This window comes from Meleagris gallopavo, chromosome 6, assembly GCF_905368555.1.
Source record: "Meleagris gallopavo chromosome 6, MGAL_WU_HG_1.1, whole genome shotgun sequence".
Classification (NCBI taxonomy): Eukaryota; Metazoa; Chordata; class Aves; order Galliformes; family Phasianidae; genus Meleagris; species Meleagris gallopavo.
In genome coordinates this window covers 4,598,131-4,618,349 of record NC_139409.1, presented here as the reverse complement: position 1 = coordinate 4,618,349, position 20,219 = coordinate 4,598,131, and the positions used below count along the sequence as shown (strand labels likewise).

The window sequence follows — 20,219 nt, the reverse complement described above, 5'->3', positions numbered from 1 at the left end:
CTTCCAACCTAAGCCATTCTATGATTCTATGATTACCAGGTGTCACAATATGAAGAGTTGTCCCACCTGCCTTTTAATATGCATAATCACTGGCTATGAGCTTAGTCGCTAACTCTGCTAATTACCTGTTGGTAAATTTGGTTGATCACATCCTTATATTGCAGATCCTCTATCAGTAAAATAAAGGTAATGACCCCTTCAAAAACTGCTTTAAGAACCATGGATCTGACCTATCAAAACACGGGTTGTGTATTCCTGTTTGTCTTATACTGACCAAACTGGAATTCCCTGTGATTTTAAAAATAAATTAAAAATCACCTACCCCTGGGCAGTCATTGCAGTTAAATCTACCAGCACTAACTTTATTCCCATATCATGCAGACTGCAGGGCATATAGGGATGGCAATGAGTCTCCCCAAAGGAAGCTGGATGCCCTTCTAAACAACAGATATCATTGTACGGGGAAGTAGATTTACCAGGATTTTCTCCATTCTCCTGGTTTTAGTCATATTCTCACTGACTAAAACAAATATCAACCAACAGTGACCGTGCAAACACTATCACTACTTCTTTCTTTGCAAATGCTGAGTGCTGTGTGTGCCTTTTGTCCATAACTCACCCTGGATTTCTCAGCAATGCTGCAGTTGGGCCCATTCCACTGGATCAGCACTTTCCCAAGGTCCAGCAGGAACACATCGCCCTTATTGAAACTATCCCAGGAAAGTGCTACCTGTCGTAAGGAGACGGAAGAGCTCAGCAAACAGAGGAGACAAGAGCTTGCAGGAGACAAGCCATGGGCGTGGAGAACTTGTCCTGGGGATGTAACAACTGGCCTGTAATGACAGGTTCATTTTTCTAGCACTCATCCACTCACTGAGCCAAACGGCTTCTCTCAGGACAATACTAAACCCAAGTGAGATCTTGAAAATTACCCTTGAAAAGAAATCAGCTATTGAGCAGGCAGACCAGATAGAAAATGGGTGTGAGAGGGGAAGCAAGGAGGAATACTCCATAGGGAGTGAGGTATCCCCTGAGTACCTCTGTGGCTGACACGTGCTTCTTCCCTTTGACATGAAGAAGACGCTTGATGTTGTACATATTGGTCTCCACATGCTTAAATCCTGAGGCCACTCCTCCCTTCTTGTAACTGTTAGGAAGCAGAGAACAAGGAGTTAGAGGCGGTTAGAAAATAGCAACCCCTCCATCATTTGAGAACATCTCAAGCTTTTGTTGACAAGCAAAAATCTAGAGCTAATATCATCTCAAAGTCTTAAGAATGGAACACGAAATGGCCTCACTGTACTGTCCCTAGTCCCTGGCCAGACAATGAGTCCTCACAGTGCTCACCATGAGGCGGGTGTTATGCTTTGTGTTTTGGGAAAAGGTATGTTGAGGAGCATGCAGGTCAAGGATGGCAATAGAAACATACTAAATTTGAAAATTGAATTGAAAATCCCATCAAGCACGGAAGTGGCATCTCAGAATTGAAATATTCCGTAAACAGTCAAATGAAAATGAACCATATTTTGCAGAGAATAGATTTATTTTTGTTTTGGCTGAAATCTGTTTTTATTCAAAATAGTTGTTCTAGATAGAAAGCTGTTCCCCTATGGGAACACCCTTCCATCTTTGAACTCACTTTGCAAAAGCTGCTGTTAGCATTGTAATTGCCTCACTGTGTGATGACACCTCTTCCTGTCTGTGCAACTTTGCGAGGAGAACACAGTTACATCAGGATAGGATAAAATTCCCACCAAAGAAGTCCCAGAATGTTTTAACAGGTATTTTTCGACAAGTTTAACTCCTTTCCACATATCCTAATGCATTTTAGAAATCTAACAGCATGTTTGTGCTTCATGGCTTACAGTAATGATTGAAACAACGTCATTACCATTTATAGAAAAGACAGATGATTGCTGAGATTTTTATAGATTTTGCTGTGTGGAAAATCAATATATTTTATCATATGTGGCTAAGACTGGCAAACAGGGTTAGGCCAGTGGATGATTCACAGTACTTTCAACTTGTTTAGCACAGTTCTTCCTATCCAGAGGAGATGCTCTACCTGCCAAGGTGTGGAAACAGCCTGCTTCAATTTCTTATTCTGCCTCAGACTTCCTGTATGACCTCAGTATGTGGTTTAGGCCATGATGAAGACTAACTCACACTGATTTCAGAGGCGGATATGTTTCCAAATAGAATTCTATGCCTACGTGCTTTGGAAGGTTTGAATTTTAGTCCTTCATGGCCCTTTACTCATCTTTAAAACGAGGGTAAAAACACTCTTCTGTCTCACAAAAGCCCAGAGGAAGCTCATGAGAGGCTGTAGAGATGCACAATACAGAGAAATCAAAAGAAAGACTGGGTTTAGTCTGAGGATGGGTTCTCACCTGAGCTTTCTTCAGGGTTTGAAAGAAAGGCACTTAGGACTATTTCTTGCCAGCACAGGACAGCTATTAGAGTCACCTTCCAAAGACCCCAGAGGAAATCAGGACCACAGGACTGGACTCAAGCCACAAGACTGGATTCAATACTACCTTAATGGCTTAGTTCAGAGAATGAAGCTTTGCTTTCACAGCACGAAAGTTACCCCTAGTGTGATCAACGCTTCATGGAGCTGATTAGCTCATAAACAGGGATTAAGATGTGGTTGCTGGCAATAGCAGCAGACAGGGCACCTAAATACAACTAAATGAACTCTAAATAAATGTTAGTAACAAACACCTTTGGAAAGAACTATCTCAGTCTTCTGTCTCATATGTATAACCCTAACTGGCTCTGAGGGACATGGTTTAGTGGGCATATTGGTGTTGGGTTGATGGTTGGACTAGACGATCTCAGTGTCTTTTCCAACCTTAATGATTCTATGATTCTCAGCAAGGTGGATATTGATTTAAATTGTCCTGAATGGGCTTATTAATCTAAAGTGTACGGAGAAGAGGAAGGAAGACCCTTCCTCTGAACAAAAGGGCAGTTAAAAACCGTTGAAAACACCTGGGAAAACAATTGGTAGATCAGAATGACACGGGTCCAGTCTCAATCCCTACGATTTTTGTTTGTCAGAATGGAAAGTTTTCTTCTGAATTTTGAACAACTCCACCTTTATCAGATTTTAGAAGCTTTGAAGCCTTCCGGACAGAGAGAAGCAGAGTGAACCCCAGCAGCCATGGCACTGCAGCAAAGGGTCTGATTCCACTCACATAATGCCGTTGCGGAAATAGCTCTGGAAGGTCTCCGACTCGTGTCCCTGCACCTCCCGGTGCTGCACAGGGCTTCCCCTGAGCGCAGCGTCCAGCTGGGTGACATACATGGCTGCAGCACCTTGCTCATCCTGAGAAGAATCCTTCCCAATCCAGTAATGCAAATCCACAGCGGTGCCACGAGAGGTTCTTTTGCTCTGGAAGAGGTGGAAAAGATGTGACAGGGTGAAGACGCAGCCCAAAATGATGCTTTCCAGGGAGAAGTGGCCAAAACAAGTAACCAGGGAGCCCATTCCCAAGGCCCATCCTTTTCTCCCTCTCCGTAGGATGGAGCCCAATGATGCTCCACTGAAGCATGTCTCCATCATATATGCTTTTATGACTTATTAAGGAAAATGAGACACCTGTGGAAGTCCAAAGCCTGATATGTTTGACCTGTCCTACTTTTGCAGAATTTGATATGAAAACTTAAAGGACATTCTTCCATAGATCACTTTAAATTTGCCTGGAGATCGGATTATTTCTCTCCCTTTCTCTTTCTCATATGACAATACATAGTAACACCAACTGCCTGGGAGTTCCTGCTGACTTGCAAAAGAGACACAACTCCAAATGAAGCTGAGCCCGCGTGTGCTTGCTGTGATTCATCTTATTACAGAAAAACCCAATAGCCCAGAAAGAAGAGGCAAGTGATCTGAGAACAGGTGTGCTTATCGTTATGAGAGTCGTGCCAGTTATTTTTCAGCACCTACTGTGTTAAACCCTATCATCCATGCCTGAAAAAGATAATAAAAGCTCATTTTATAAACTCGATTTGACACTAACTTCTGTTTATTTGCTTTGTGCAGTGATACTACAGCGAAAAACACAGTAGAGCTTGAATAAAACACCATTCCTCTAGGCGCAGCTGACTAATTTGTGGCAAAATCATTCAATTTAATGCACTGTTACTGGAGATGATCAAAGTCCTATTGTCCTGCGGACAAGCTTTGTTTGAAAAGCATGCAGTTAAGGTGCAGAATGCAAAGATGAGTATTTTTACCCACTTATCTGCAGGGAGGAAGGAGAGCAGTGGACTGACTAAGGGCTTTGTTACCTGGGGAAGCTCTTGCAACAAAAGCTGAGTCTGTGAGCATCAAAACCTACAGTGATTACAGCCTGCTCTCTGCAAGGACACTCACATTCTGCTCTAAGCACATCTTTGGGTGGCTGCTGCCAAACTGATTCTCCAAAAGCACTCAAAAGGTACCATAATGGGGCGTGCATGGCCTAGCCTGAGTTCAAGTGGTTGCAATTAAATCTGGACCAAATTTGGGTGGGACAGCAGAGGTCTCCTAAGGGAGAGAGGGAGAAGGGCTGCAGAGCTTCTCCACTGTTGGTGTGACACAAAGCAGGTGGCTCTCATAACCCATACCACCTTGTGCAAATAACATTTCCTAGTTGGCCACCTCTCCCATCCCAAAAACACTCCCCATAAGCCGTGCAAATCCAGGCCTTGATGTAGCTCGCTGGGGATATACCAGCCATTTTTCCACGTTTGGACATAAAGCAATGGGTGGGAAGATAAATCATTTTAATTAATACTGCTAATGGTTTCTCAGGACTGTTGATTTACTGGACACACAGAGCTGTTACAACAGCCACACTACATTCAGGTGTGTGTTTGGATGGCAAACGCATACGCACAACCACTCCAGCATCAAGTTGGAACACAAGAAACAATGCTGATCCTCCCAAAGAGACCAATGTTTGTTCACCTTACTTACATGCAGAATTACATAGCAGTCCCCTTCAAAAAAAGTCCCATAGGCTTTTTCAGGTACAGGAACCATCTTCATGTTCTGTAAGAAAACAAACATTTGGGTCATTGCAAGAACTTGTACAAAGCAGATGTGACTCAACTGACAGCGAGGGTTTGGATAAGGAAGAATCAGGGTTGTGCTTGTGGAATGAGAAAACTCACTTCTGGAGGAAATTCCAAATGTACCACGATGTGAGAAGGTGAAAATGAAAATGCTGCTTGCCCAGATCAACAAAAATTTAATGTTCCCCAATGCAATCCTGTAGGCCTAGGGAAAAAGTCCCAGAGGTCATGCTGAAATGTTCTAGAGCTTGCATTTGTAGGGGATTTGCCATGGAATTTAGCACATCTTACCCTAGATTTAGTTCTGGGCTGTGGTTTTTAATTGGTACCTGTAAAATTCAAGGATGATTTTCAATTTTGACAGGATGACCACTTTGTTCAGGATTCATAGCAAGTAGCAGCACTGGGAAAAAATGGACATTGATGTCTCTCATCCCCTCTAAACTCTAACTGCACACTGTATCCAGTACAAATGCACAATTAACCAGCCATGCCTGCCTAGTGCAGGTGGTGGGACGTGCAACCCACCAGTACACACACACCTCCTGGACAAGAACTGACTCTATGGTTCCCTGGAATTCAAAACATGCATTTTTCTGGTGGCCTGACTTGTTTCTCAGCATACCAACCTGACCCCTGTGAACCAAAATGTTGCTAATTTCAGATCCTTTAGAAAACAACTTAATACAATGTTTTGGAGAGAAATGTTATGGCAAAGACACCGTGGAAAACAGCTGGGATCTGCAGAGGGCCACCACCACTTGGAGACATGTTGGAGATTCTTTCCACTTCTCCCCAGGCTGTCTTCACCAGCGAAATGAAGCAGAATAAGGGCAAAATTGAGCACAGCTTGGCTACAAATACCAAGAAAAGATGATCCCATGTAGAAGGTGACCTTGCAGGTTGCCGTATCCCTGTAGAAACCCATCAGTCAATATTAACCTTGTTTTCCAGAGGAACACAAAGGCACCAAGCAATAATGCCAAATGTAGGGACAAGTAGAGTCACCTGTTTCCCACTGCTGCATCTTACCTATAAGACCCTTTTTTTTTTCCAGATTAGTTCCAGAATATCTTTCTTGAAACACGCATACACACAGATGACATACAGCATAATTGCCCCCTTATCATACCTCTATGCTCCATATCTGCAGACCCAGCCTTCTCTCAATAGTGGGAAGATTTGTGTCACCATCTGCCATCCTGAACTCTGAGCTGGAAGGAAAAGGAAGAAGGAAAAAAAGACAAAATAAGTACAAAATTGGATAAAACTGTAGGTGTGCTAGTCAGCTGGGTTTCTCTTCTAGTTAATGGAGATAATCATACCTTGAAATGCCTCTCTGCTGACTATAAAAATCACATTCCAGTTCAGATGTAGTTATCTACACTCGGGTGGGATGAACTCCCACTTCCAGTGCATCCATGCTCATAAAGGTCCAAGCAAAGTATGGGATCACTGCCTAGTAAAGCCTCGATAGGACACCACTGGTCTGATATGGGATTGTTTTTCCCGTTTGCACAGATGGGAAGGATTCACCAGGGTGTTGGACCCAACATCAGTACTGCAGCACAAAGGATGGCAGAGACAGCAGGGACCTCCAGGAAACTCATGCCCTCCTGGAGCAGCAGAGATCAGCTCAGGTGCCCTAAGGAATGAAGCCCTTCCACTTCAGGAGGAGATTAAGGTCTAAGTTAAGCTACCTGCAAGTAATCCCAAGGTAGGACACCAGGTTTCCATCTCCATTAGGGTCAAGGGAGCAAGCACAGTGAGCAGAGCAGAGGGAGTGATTCAGCTGATGACTCAGTCACCTATGTTATGCAAAGCCAAGCAGCTCTCTAGGCTCTCCTTACTGCACAGGGAAGAGGTGGGATTCAGCTGCCTGCACAAAGGTACCTGGGGACCTTTAACATGGTTTGGGTATCTCCAGATGCCACTTTGATGGGTGAAGGTCTCCCATCCATAGAATAAAAGAATCATTTGATTTGGAAGGGATCCTTAAAGGCCATCTGGTCCAACTCTCCTGCAATGAACAGAGACACCTACAGTTCCATCAGGTGCTCTGAGCCCCATCCAACCTCACCTTGAGTGTCTCCAGGCACAGGGTACCCACCACAGGATGGGACGTCCACCAAATCTACTGTCTCTCCTATTTGCCAGCAGCAAGAAATACCAGGAACTCTCCTTAACTTCCCGTTCCTTCTTGCTTAGATGGTAGAAGTTTTGCTAGTGAAAAAACTTTTGAACCCAGCTAACCTACCTTCTGAAGCAGATCAAACCCCAGACCAGTGTGTGTGAGCTCACCAGGTTGTATCCTAGCAGAGCTGGCTGGCATAACAGGTGCCTCCCAATCAATTCAGCTCAGCTGCAGCAACCACAGGACAGACTGTGATTGTGTAAGGGCACAGCCCATATCAGCTGTTCCTGTATGAGTCAATTCTGCTCACAGACCAAGGCCCAGCCTTGAGAACAAGCACGGCTCACTGATTCTGTGATTTGCATTCATTTGCCTTACAAGTGCGCTTTCCTGATTAGCATTTGCTTATGACAGACTATTGTAGTGGGTTAAAAACAACTTGATTGACTGCATTTTCTACCCCAACTCTGGATGAAATGGTTCTCTTGGTTGTAGGGCTTGGCTTACCCTGTGCACCTCTGCTCCTGTAGGCAGAAAACTGCTTGCAAGAAGGAACAGACATTTTTGTATGAGCTTGGCACCCAAGCTGAGCCACAGTAAGATGAAAAATAAAAGAAGCCACAGCACAAAGCCATGAAGGAAGCTTCTTTCAAGGGAGAAAAGAGAAAAGACAGATGATCTTGTGCCAAAAGGCATCTTTATTGCTTGTGACACGAAAGCATGGAGATATGCTGCACTCATCACCATTAAATCATTAGTCACGATGAGCCTTCTCCTGAAGATTTTGCAAGAGAACAGAAGTTGCTCTTCTATGAAGGAATGTTGGTGCACTGATATATTCTACAGCCCAGAGCTGCCAGATCCTCACTCTTTGCATAGGCAGTGAAGCACCCACAGCCTTGAGCAGCAGGATTCATCATTCTCACTCCTTTGCCATGGATGGATCTGAAAGATCACGGAAGACTGAATCCACACGGCCTCTCCTATTGACCACGAGGGCATTAAGCAACCCTTCTGTTCCCTCCAAATTCTTCCAGGCAAGAAGAAAAAAGACATTTTTCATCTTATGTCCCAGAACGATAATCCCACATAGATTGAAAGTCAGGTCCGGGAAGATATTTCATCCTCTAAGGAGGAGATGGACACTCTTCTGGATGGGATCCTCGCTCGCTTACTGTGGAGTCTGTGGCTGGCATGAAGTAATGACAGAACCACAGAACTGTTTGAGTTGGAGGGGACCCTTAAAGGTCATCTAGTCCAGCTCCCCTGCAGTGAACAGGGACACCCACACCTCAATCAGCTCAGAGTCTGAATGTTTCCAAAGAAGCATGGCACGAGTTCAGATCTTTAACCAGAGTACTGTCCTTTCACTTCAATATGGCATCTGAAAAGTCCCCATCAAATTAAAACTCAAGTGAAGCCTGCATCCCTCAGCTATTGTTTCATTTAAGTATCTTCCTCTCCAGTCGAGTACCAAAACGACTTGCAAATGGAGTCAGGGCAGAGGTTTGTATGTGAGAGAGCACTTGGGGGTGAAGTCTTTGCAAAACCGATGCTGCTCCCTGTGGAAGGCAGCAGGCGTCACCGCCTCCGAACAGCGCAGGAAGCAGGCAGCTGTCCAGCTGTGAGCACAGCTGGAGCCCCGCTCCTCCCAGCATCCCCGCCTCTCCTCCAGCAATGTTAACCCAAAGGATCCTCAAATTCCTTTGTGCTCAGACAATCGCGATGGACAAAACCCTCCAGAAACCAGCAGCGCTTCACCGATTCCCACCCAAATGTCTTTGACTCAAAATGGGGAGCTTCAGCCTCCTCTGCTCCTGGGGCTCTGACACCGCCTCTGCTCCCATCTTTTTGGGGAAAGCTGTTCCCCTCCTCAAGCCATTAACTGGGGCAGTGTGAAGCACAGTTAAGGTCAGCCGTTTCTTTGGACATTTCAGCTTCTTTCAACTGGTGGCCAAGTTGGAAATAATAGGAATATGACTTCAATAATCAGACAGCTCATTTCATTAAAGATTTAATGTGGCTTTTAATCAGATGATCCCATAATTCAACTCCAGCCCAGACACAAAATCCAGTATTTATGGAGTGGAAACTTCTCATCTGTGCTGAAACCAGGAAGGGCAGAAACTTTTCTAATTTAAAAAGAAATAAAGAGACTTTAGGAGGCTCAGGCTCACTGTGGGGCTTGAACAATGATGTCCAGCTCAGTTCTTATCTCACCCAAACTGGTTCAGCCCAGATCTAGCTGAAATGCAAATGTGCAAGGAGTGTAAGTCAGCTGCCTCTGGGGCAGGAATTTACCAAAAATAGCTGGTTACAGTGGCAATTCACTTCCTTCTATGCAGACACTGCTTTACCTATTCCCTTACTTCTCCACAGACACAGTTTTATCTATGAAGGGGGAAAAGAGGCACTAAAGCAGCTGTAGGATTCTGCATGCACATCAGTAGCATAGCTGTTCAATTTTCAAAGGCAATTTTCTCTTTTTGTGCAGAGGTGGGGGTTGAAAAGTAGTCCTATGTGTAGCACAGCTGAGTGATTTTACTCACGTTGTCCCATCCCTGATGCCCCATCCCTACAGACACTCAAGGTCAGGCTGGACAGAACTCTGAGCATCTGATGGAGCTGCAGGTTCACTGCAGTCCCTGTTCATTGCAGGGGAGTTGGACCAGATGGCCTTTAAGAGATCCCTTCCAAATCAAATGATTCTATGAATTTCCACCTCTAGGGCCACCTACCCTATAATCTGCACCATTTCCAAGATTCCTGAAGCCTTGGAAAGAGGAGCTAAGTATGTACCATGGGCAAACATGGGGAGGCAGGACGAGGGAGAGGTGGCAACTGCATGGCAAAGGCTCTGCTGGGCCACCGCTGCTTGGTTAAGATACTATAAACTGCAAAGAGCAAAAGCTTCTGCAGGCTGAGTGCAAAGGACCAAGGCTAGGCTGGATGGCTCCCTGGGCAGCCTGACCTGGTGGGTGACAGCCCTGCCCATGGCAGGGGGTTGAAACTAAATGTTGTTCAATGTCCCTTCCAATCTAAGCCATCCTATGATTCCATGAATTTAACTTGATCTAAGGAATGAAGCTGGAAGGTGAAGGCAGATGGGTCACTTTTACACTCACTGCCAAAATCAGAGCAATGCTCCTTGCTTGCTAAATCTGACCCTTCTCCAACCAGCACTGGTACGAGGAAGAGATTTGCCTTCAAGAAGGATCAGATGGCTGATTAAGTATCAAGGTCATTAACCAAGACTGGTTAATAAATAACAATTGGGGAGAAATGCCAGCAATCACAGTCTCACTTCAGTCAACCTGGTATGTGTTGAGGAAGCAGAGACAGCAGCAGGACGTTTTTGTTGGCAGACTTGGGCTGTTTGGGTGGGGAGGGAGGACAAGCACTCAGGAGGGGACAGGAGATCATTACAAACTCTCAGGGAACATTCAGAATTAAGTCTGATTTGGCTTGTCTGGGTTTTGGCGATGCTGGAGTCATGGCAATAAAAAACCCCAGTGAAATGACTAATGCTCTGTACAGCTTCGGGAAAATAGGAAGCAGCTGTGGCTCCAGCCTTTCCAGGCTGAAAGCCCTAATTATTGAGAATACTTGGACTGGCACTGGATGAGGTAAACCAGGGCTGTTGAACTGCTTACATTATAGCTGAGCATCTGGGCTCAAGGAGGTGCCCCTGGAGGTGCTCAAGAAACATGGAGGTGTGTGACTTAGGGACATGGTTAGTGGGCAGGACCGGTGGTAGGTGGACAAGATGATCTTAGGGGTCTTTTTGAACCTTAATGATTCTATGATTTTTTGTTTCCACAAAGGACAGCAGTTAACTCTTGTTTTGCTCCAGGAAATGAAATTCAACATTGAGTACTGTGCGTGGCTCCTCAACTGCTGCTTGCCACCACTGCTTCAAAGACTGGCTGTACTTAGAGAGGGACTGGCCAGAAGCACCAGCACTCAGGCTGCATGAGCTGTCTCATTTTCGTGATGCAAGAGGAGAAAAAGTTCCTTTCATCTCAGCCAACATGGTGATGATGCAGGGAATGGGATCTGTGCTTTGCGGGTGGCAATAGTGGCAAAAGCACAAATCAGCTGACCTCCTCCTCTGCGTACCATTGAAGTCTCAGGAGCTTGGTGTGCCAAGGAAATGGCTCTGCAAAGACACTGCTGCTGACCACAGAGAGCACTCCAGCCCTCCTGGAAAGAGCTGTTGCCTGGCAGCTAAAATTATGTGAAATAAGCCTTGAAATAAGATGCTATTTCTGAGCATGGTAGACAATTAAATATTGGAACAGCTTATTAGGGAAGCTGGCAGACTCTCCTTTATGACTTTGAAACAAGATGGCTGAATGGCCAGGGTGTGCTCTTTGGGCTCGGATGCTCATGGTCTGCAACCATCAGGCTCCAGTCAGGTGCCACCCTGTCAGTCTGACCATAATGCAATGACGTGGACCAGTCCTCACACTTCAGGGCTTCATGGCCTCCCCTATGGGTCAAAAAAGACCCCTTATCCTTCCTACCAAATCATCTGCATGAATTACGGAAGGGGCTGAAGGACTTTTACTCTTTTGATCCATCAATCAAAATCAGAGATGGTGCAGAGGACATGGGGTGAGCTATGATTATAAGAAACTCATTGCTCACCTTCTCAGGGACACTGACTCTGGAGCTGAGGAGGAACCTATCCTGAGCTCAACGGGAATGTTTGCACCTTTCTTCACTAAAGGCTGCTAGGGATCATCAGATCCAACTCATCCACGTGGGCTCATTCTATGTCAGCTGCATCATCCAAGTCAACTCTTCCTGTGATCACATCATAGGAGACCGTTCTTATGTGCTCGTGGGGCAAAGGCTGGGATGACAAGGACTGAGATGCTAAAGATGCTAAAAATTTTAGGGCCTGGGATGAAGAGAACAACTGAAGTGATTTTATGTTCTTAGTAGTCTCTCGAACTGGAAATGCTGTAGATCATGGGAAAGAGTTGTCTCTTGAACCCTGGAAGCTTATCCCACCTTCAACCACTGTCTCGGAGCATCACCAAGATGTAAACCTTCAACATCTCTCCCTATAACCTGTGCCCTCACCCTCTGCCCATTCCAGTCATCTCTGACTTACTTTGTAGATTACACACAGCCTTTTCCAGAAAACCAGTGATGCTGTGAGCCCTTACCTTTCAGTCCCCTGGAAGCTACACACAGGTAGGCTTTGTACTAATTCTCCAGACACACTATTGCTCCTTCTTAAAAGGAAGGGGCACAAGAAGTAATGCATTACTGGGAAATAGTTCCTAGTTGCCACAGCCCCCCACCTGAACCTCGTCTGTCTCTTCAAATTCCTTGGAGGACATCTCATTCAGAAGGGCTGGCAGACCACGGTTTATCTCCTCTGACTTTCCAGACCCTGCAGCTGTTTCTCTTCCACCTGCCATCAATTCCAGCCCATCACCTTGCTCCATCCAGAAAGCCTTGCTCATCTCTCCACACCTCCCTTTATGACCTCCTTTCTTCCCCCTATTCATCTGGCTGCTGGTAGCTTTCCAGCAGTCTGATCTTCAAGCAGATGGCCTCAGGAAACTGATTTGTAGGAGCAGATTTTCCCAAACTGCTGCTTTCAGAATCCTGCTAAAATTTTAACGTCTGTTTTCTCTGGGAAGAGTAGAGATGCATTGTCCTGAAAACTTCTCATCGATGTAATGACATACTAGTAATTAAATAGAGAGAAGTTATGGATGTCTCATCCCTGGAGGTGCCCAAAACCAGGCTGGATGGGGCCCTGGGCAACCTGATCTGGTGGGTGGCAACCAGCCCACAGCATGGGTTGGAGCTGGGTGGGCTTTGAGGTCCCTTCCAACCCAACCATCCTACGATTCTATGAAACCCACCTCTCTGAGGATGTGGCTGTGAGATAAAAGAGCTTCACAAGAAGCTTTTAGGAGCCTGCTGCATGCAGGTGCCTTGTGGCAGTGTTGCCCCAGATGTGGTGCCAAGTGCATTATTTTCAATTACTAAAATGCAGCTTGATTCACACTTGCTCCAGGGGTATCCATTCCACCTCTGGCTCCACGATGTGAGGTTACTGAGTCACTCACAGTGCAGAGCCATCCCTGGGGAAAGCAGGCACGAAGCCTGCCAATTCATTACAAACAAATCTTTCTTTCAGTTCCTTCTTGCTCTGGTGAAAGGCAGAGATTGCTGGCTCAGGACCAGCCCTGCATCCAAAGGCAGGGCTTCATGACACAGCAAGGGTAGGAGATGTATGCAGGAGGAAAACAAAGCTGAGGCCATTTTCATTCCTCTTCCTGGTTTCCTGAGAAGTGATTCAGGTTAGAATCGTTCTCAGAAACTTCTAATTACTCACTGCCTCCAGGAAGAGAGTTATGATCCTCCTCAACACCAGCGCTTTAACAGAGCATTATTAAACCTCATGACTGCAGGTAAGTAAAATAGAGCTGAGATGTCTGGGAGGAGGAGGTGTGTTTGGTCACGTGTACAAGGGATTCAGGGGCTCCAGGGAGCACCTGAGCTTCAGAAACATGCAGGAACTGGAAGGCAGGTGGATGGTTGAGAAGAGACCCTAAAAATAAGGCATTTTTCCTGCTGTGACAGAAGAGGCTAAAGCTTAAGGAAGGCCAGAAAAGGGGATTAGAGGAGGGAATTCATTCAGCCTCACTTAGATACCTGTTTGAGGTGCTGGAAGAATTGTAGAGTCATTAAGGTTGGAAAAGACCTCTAAGATCACCATGTCCAACCCCAACCCCTCCCCACCATGCTCACTAACCACATCTCCTAGTGCCACATCTCCACGATTCTTGAACACCTCCAGGGACAGTGACTCCATCACCTGCCTGGGCAACCTGTGCCAATATCTCATCACTATTTTGGAGATGAAATTTTTCCTAAAATCCAACCTGAACCTCTCCTGGTGCAACTTAAATCCATTACCTCTCATCTAGGAAGTCTGAGGAGGACTCTCTGGGTGGTTCTCCTCATCCCAACACTGGGTCATCAGCAGAAATGGCAAATCTCTGCCTATAGGGAAACTGCAGGTGCAAAGCCCAGCTTCCTACACTGTCCTTCACCTCTTGCAGCATACAGGAGCCCAACCCCATTCTCCAAGTGCAACAACTTGCTCCAGGAGACCCTGTTCCAGGTATGTTGTCATGAACCATCGGTGAGGCTGTGGCACCCAGAGAGCTGTGGGTGCCCCATCCCTGGAGGTGCTCAAGTCCAGGCTGGATGGGGCCCTGGGCAGCCTGAGCTGGTGCTTGATTTGCAGTTGGCAGCACTGTTCAGCACTGTTCAACAGCAGAGCAGTTGAAACTGGACGATCTATGAGTTCTCTTTGAACCCAAGCCATTCAAAGATTCAATGACTGATTTAATGATTCTATGAACTAAGCCAAACACACAAAAAACCCCTGCAGTTAAACACAAACACCAGCACCCACCTACCCTGTCCTTTTTAAAAATCATGTCTTAGAGTTACAATCTTTTTTACTGTAAGAGCATGAATGCCTATTTCTGCAGACATGTATGTGCACAAGATAAAGAGCAGGTTTTCCTGGTGCAGTGTTTAAGTAGTGCAATTGAATAAGCCATCACTATCAGGAGTTTTATTTGATGGTGAGGGAGCGAGGAGCTGGGGGCTGGTCTGGACCTGTTCCCAGAGCATTGGCTTCCTAGTGGAAAGCAGCAAGATCAGTGTTAACTATTGAATGGAAGGAATCATAGAATCATAAAGTGATAAAATGGTTTTGGTGGAAGGGAACTTAAAGATCATCCAGTTTCAACCCCTTGCTGTGGACAGGTTGCCCCCCAGCAGCTCAAGGCCCCATCCAGCCCAGTCTTGAGCACCTCCAGGGCTGGAGCATCCCAGTCTCACTCCAGCGTAGACCCACAAGCATCACATCAAACTCAGAATAGGAAACCCAGGACTTCCCATATAAAAAAGTTTACATTTTGGGTTGCAAATGAAATGGGATGACCTGGATGTAAGTGTGACATTCCGTAGGTGACCGTGCAGTTTCATGCAGATGACACACCTCTGCTGAAAGACTAGGTTGTGTCCATACAGGGAGGTGCCAACCAACTCCACCCAACCTTCCTTGATTAGGACTGGGTGCTTCTGTGCACTTGGCACACGTCTGGCATGAGAAGGGAGATTCAGCCCACACAGAACCATGGCACAGAAGTGCAAGAAGACATTGCAATCCCATCCTGCCTGAAATGAAGGGCAGCTTTGAGAGAGCAGCACATCAACTGTGTAGAGCCGAATGAATAAAACATCCCTGCAAATACTGCAAAGAGTTTTAAAAGAGTCATTCATCCAGGGCCTGCTTTTGCAACCGGAGCTGCCAATGGGAGTTTTGTCTGAGCACTAAGGAGGAAATCAGGCATCTGAAGGGTGAAATTTGCTCAGAGCCAGGCAGCAACTTAAGGCAGTAATTCAGTAATTCAGGCTCCAGCAGCCTCCTGAAGGGAAGGTGGGTATCTGTATAACAGCATCACCCAAAAAAGAACCTGACTTCCAGTGCTGCCCATCCCAGCTGTTTTAGCAAGAGCAGTTTTAAATCAAGGGCTATCCAGAAACCTATTCTTTCACTGCAGGGCATGGCCACAGGGTGTTTTTAGGTGGGAGAGGTCAGCTGCTCTGAATAGCCCATTCCACAGGAAATGGATTCAATCGTGGACTCAACCATGCAATTTCACGTCCCCTATGCCTCAGGTCTTTGACGTGGATATGAAGGAATGACAAGTTCTAGCCTCAGATAAGCATCGATAGGCTCAGATAAAGGCAGATAACAATGGCAGGACTCCAGTTTCAAGCAAAGGCCCTTAGAAATCAAGGCAAGATGCACAGTACCCTGTGCTGAAAATCAACATAGCTTTTGGGAGGACTTTTCAGAGTAGAAGATGCCGAAGACGCAGAGACAACGTTTACCCTTTTTGATTTCCTTTTGCACTCAGAACAGCCAATGGAAATGAGCAGTCATCCAGGATAAATTACAACTAGGCCCATTTCCAGAGTTGTTTTATGTGGAAAGAGAGAACATAGAAGAGGGATTTAATATGAGCAGGTATCCTCCTGTGACTGTACAAAGTGTGTTCATCTGAGGGGTCAGCAGAAGCTCGAGAATATACTGGAATAAAGAGAGAGTCAGAGCAGAGATATTTTGGGTGCAGGATGTCCACATGAAAGCTCTTCCTTGCGTAGGTGGGTATGTGGTATTCAGTAGAGCAGCTTTTAGAGCAGACAGAGACAGCCCAGCCCATGGACTTGTGCCAGCCACCGAGTAAGTCCCGGGAGGCTGCAAAGAGCCTGTTCCTTGTGACTAATGGAGCCCTCAGTGAAGGTTAATGGTGTCACATTCCTCCTCCAGGTGCTGGGTAGGTGGCACAAAGGCCCTGCAATGGACTTTTAGAGCTTTTAGAGGGATGAGGATGAGCAACCACAACATGGGCAGTGCTGGGGAACCAGGCTGTGAGGCAGATGCAGCCTGGAGTCACTGGGCTCACGGTGCATCTCCTTCATGTATTACATGGCCCACACCTCCCTGGAGCTCCACAGCAGAAAAGGTGACAACCTCCAAGCTTAAAGTCCAGAAAGACGTGTGCAGCTCCATGGGGAAGCCCAAGTGACGCCACAGAGTCACAGAATCATAGAACCAGAATGACTTGGGTTGGAAGGGATCTTCACCATCCTTGCCCATTCAAGAGCAGGGATTTATTTCTCAAGAATCCCAAGAGCCCCAAGATGCAGGGGATGCAAGGAGACCAGGGTGATGCTGTTTGAGGCCAAGACATGAAACCTTTGTTCTCAGATGGGACACCCTGACCACTGCTGCCACAATGTCCTGCCTAGGAAATCACATCACGAGACAAGGGAGGTGGGGGAGAAGGGCAGCCTGGTGCAGCCAGGAGGGCAGAAGACATAATCTCGGTTTTCCTGGTCTGATGCCCCATCCTTGTGCTTCCTTCCAGCACACCAAAACCCCACCGAAATGAAGGCTGATGCCCTCTGATTGCCTCATTTCCACTTTGCAGGCTCTAATTTACCCACTTAGCTGCGGTGTGTAAAGAGCACCTGGATGATTCACCTGCTAAGTGCTACTCTTGTGGGGCCAGTTTGCCTCTGCTGTTGTAAGATTTGTTTACACCTGTGCTAGGACAGCCTTGAACAAATGCAAACCTCCCACAGATGCTAATTCATATCGCTTCTCCTTTCTGTTAAATATTTATGCTCCTGATAGACACGCCTAAGAAAAACACTGGCAAGTAAGCCCGCAGCTCCACTCCATTACAACTCGATTTTATCGCAGTTTGATCTGCATCTCAAATGAACAAGAGGAGAAAACAATCTGTGCTCACAGAGCAAACAGCATTCGGCCATTAGCAGCTTTATCAATTAGACTCCAGCAGGACCCATGGGTCAGAATTTCCAGCGCAGCTTTTGTCAATGCTTGAACCCACAACATCCACACGGGCAGCCAAGCTTTGGGCAGATCCCCATGGCAGCAAGGAATGAAACAAACCGGGTCAAAGCAAAATGCCGTTAATTGCTCGGTGTGTGAAATCAAAGCTGTTCTGTGCAAAGAGCCCAATGCAAAGCCTGTGTCCTTACGGCCGTGCTCCTCTGTGAGTGGAGGGAGCTGCTTGCCCCGTCCCAAAGGCAGCAATGGGGGTGCAGGTCTGGAGGGCTCATCGCTTTTATTTTATGAAATTCTTTCATTTTTTTCTGTTCCTTACTCCTCCACCAAGCAAAAGTGGTCATGAAACAGCTCTGGCCTTTAGAATAAAGCCAGGAGGGGTGCAGAAAAGCTGCTTACCTTGTTGGAAAGCGCCCGGCGTCCTTGCAATTCTCCCTCCTTGGCGATCCCAGCACTTTCTCTTCTCTTTGGCGAGCTCTTTTCAAGGCACTTTTGTTTGCTGTTCTGCTACCTTGTCAGCTAGGGAACAGCAGTGCTCGGTAATTCAATCCTCTACTTAACTGCAGACACTCCTACTGCTGCTCACACCCATTTCTATGCTCACCAAGGGACAAAGAGGGAGTCAGTATGAGAGAGTTTCAACCAACTGTTTGCATCAAACATCCACCAGCGCTGCAATCACGGAGCGCTAATGATTAAGTGCTGCTTTAATTAGAAACCTGCTTTGTCCAGATTTAAAGGGCAGAACTGTTGGGTGTTTTTTTTTCCCCTTGCCGCTGCACAAAGCCAAGCGCGGTGCTGCGCGGTGCCACATCAGCACTTGGGCCCCAGAGCCTCAGCCCCAGTCCTTGACTCCGTCTGACCCTAATTTCAGCAGCCAAAACAGCCTGAGAGGGGGATGCTGTGGGTATACACCCTGCTGGGTCTCCCTTGGTGCATGTGTGGCTCTGGGCAATGGGGAGCTGGGGGTGAGGATAGCCACCAAGGTTACTGGCGTGTGATGGAGCATTGGAGTGTGCAACCAGGCTGCCCTCCCAAGAGACAGATAATGATAAACTAGAAAATCACATCAGAGCTGGCAGTGTTTGCTGTAACCACTGCCCGTAGCAGAAAGCTCTCCTCTTTGCTGGGAAAGGTGGTTCAGAAGAGGAGTGAGATAACTCAGATTGTTGGGCTTCATGTCTACCTCCATGGTACATGACATTGGGTTTTTTCCACCCTTGTAATGCTCTTGGAAACACATAGGTGGATATATATTGCGATATGGCAGCTCATCCTTAAGAAAAAAACACTTGCAAAGGGTGGCTCTGACACGAAGCTGGGAAAGTTGCCTTGGTGCCACTGGCTATGGGTGACCTGAAGACAAGCCACGTCCTTTCTGTCTCAAACACTCTTGGTTGGTGATGGGAACATCCCTCACTGGAGAGGAGCTGAGGCACTTCTTACCCTGCTGTCACTGGCTGCCTCTGCCTTTGGATACCAGGGCCCATTGGGTGCCCATGGTGATCTTCTGCTTGCTTTTGGGCAGCTTGCTCAGACCCGGACTTTCAGAGGAAATCAGAGGCCAGGCTCCCAGTGATGTCTATGGGAAATGAGCCTCTGAACATCAGTCCCTTCCATCTCCTGTTCTCACCTATGAAATGAGGAACCAACCCTGCTCCCCTTTTTGCAAGAGAAGAAAAAGATCACCAGGCACGGGGGTGTGAGAATGAAGATCATTTGTAGAGCAGAGAGGTGCCAGAAAGGACCATGTCCAGTGTGGGGCCCAGTTGAGTTTTGAATATCTCCATGGATGGATGCTCCACAGCCTCTCTAGGACTAGGAACCACCCATATCCTTCCCTTCCTACACATCAAGTTTCTCTAGCCATGTTTTCCTATGTGGATCCAGGAGTTGGACATAGTGCTCCTTATGGGTCCCTTCCAACACAGGATATTCTACAATTCTATGATTTCTTAGAATAATCCACATAAACTGCAAAAGAATATGGGTCAGCTCATCAGCTAAACCAGATACAAGAATGAGACTAAACAAACACAGTTTGCAAGTTTGAGTCTGAGGGACCTGTAATGAGATGATTGCCCAAAATACTCGTGACATTAGATACAGATCAGCATACCAGTAATCACAATAGCTGAAGATCAGGGTGCAGGTTGAACCTGCTCATTCAGCTCGTGTTTGAAGGAAACATTTTAGATATCTCATGATTTATGGCTGCAGATGCAAAATTATCAGTGAGGAATTCTGCAGCCTCTACCTTACATTCTCATTCTTTTCATCTCTGAAAATTCATGCTGAGAGTCTTCCTCTTCCAACCCATCTCCACTCCTCCAGCTACATGAATGTGAGCCCTGGGAAGCACATCCTTCCGATCAACACTCCTTTGGTTGTAAGGCCCATTTTGACTCGTGCACACATGGCGTTTGAGCTGCCTGTCCCAACTCCTTTTCACCTCCACAGTGGCAAAGTGGTAAATAATCCTGGCATGCTTTTTAAGGAACTCAAATCTGTAGAAATGTATGTACAGCAACATAGGACAGTGAGTGCTGAGAGGAAGGGCAATGTTTGTCATAAAACACGGGCTCAATT

The 20,219-nt window shown here is 46.4% G+C and overlaps 1 protein-coding gene across 1 annotated transcript in view; it reads right to left on the bottom strand.

The window, feature by feature from the left end:
* VILL (villin like) overlaps window positions 1-18,196 on the bottom strand; it is a 32,291-nt gene extending 14,095 nt beyond the window's left edge. Inside the window, exons 1-6 of the mRNA XM_003206932.5 lie at window positions 18,030-18,196; window positions 6,197-6,278; window positions 4,967-5,041; window positions 3,201-3,397; window positions 1,039-1,147; window positions 620-730 (exon numbers count right to left, since the gene is read on the bottom strand). Of these exons, the coding sequence (XP_003206980.1) occupies window positions 620-730; window positions 1,039-1,147; window positions 3,201-3,397; window positions 4,967-5,041; window positions 6,197-6,265 (561 nt within the window). The 5' untranslated portion in view covers window positions 6,266-6,278; window positions 18,030-18,196. The remainder of the gene's footprint in view (window positions 1-619; window positions 731-1,038; window positions 1,148-3,200; window positions 3,398-4,966; window positions 5,042-6,196; window positions 6,279-18,029) is intronic.
* Between the last annotated feature and the right edge of the window lie 2,023 nt (window positions 18,197-20,219).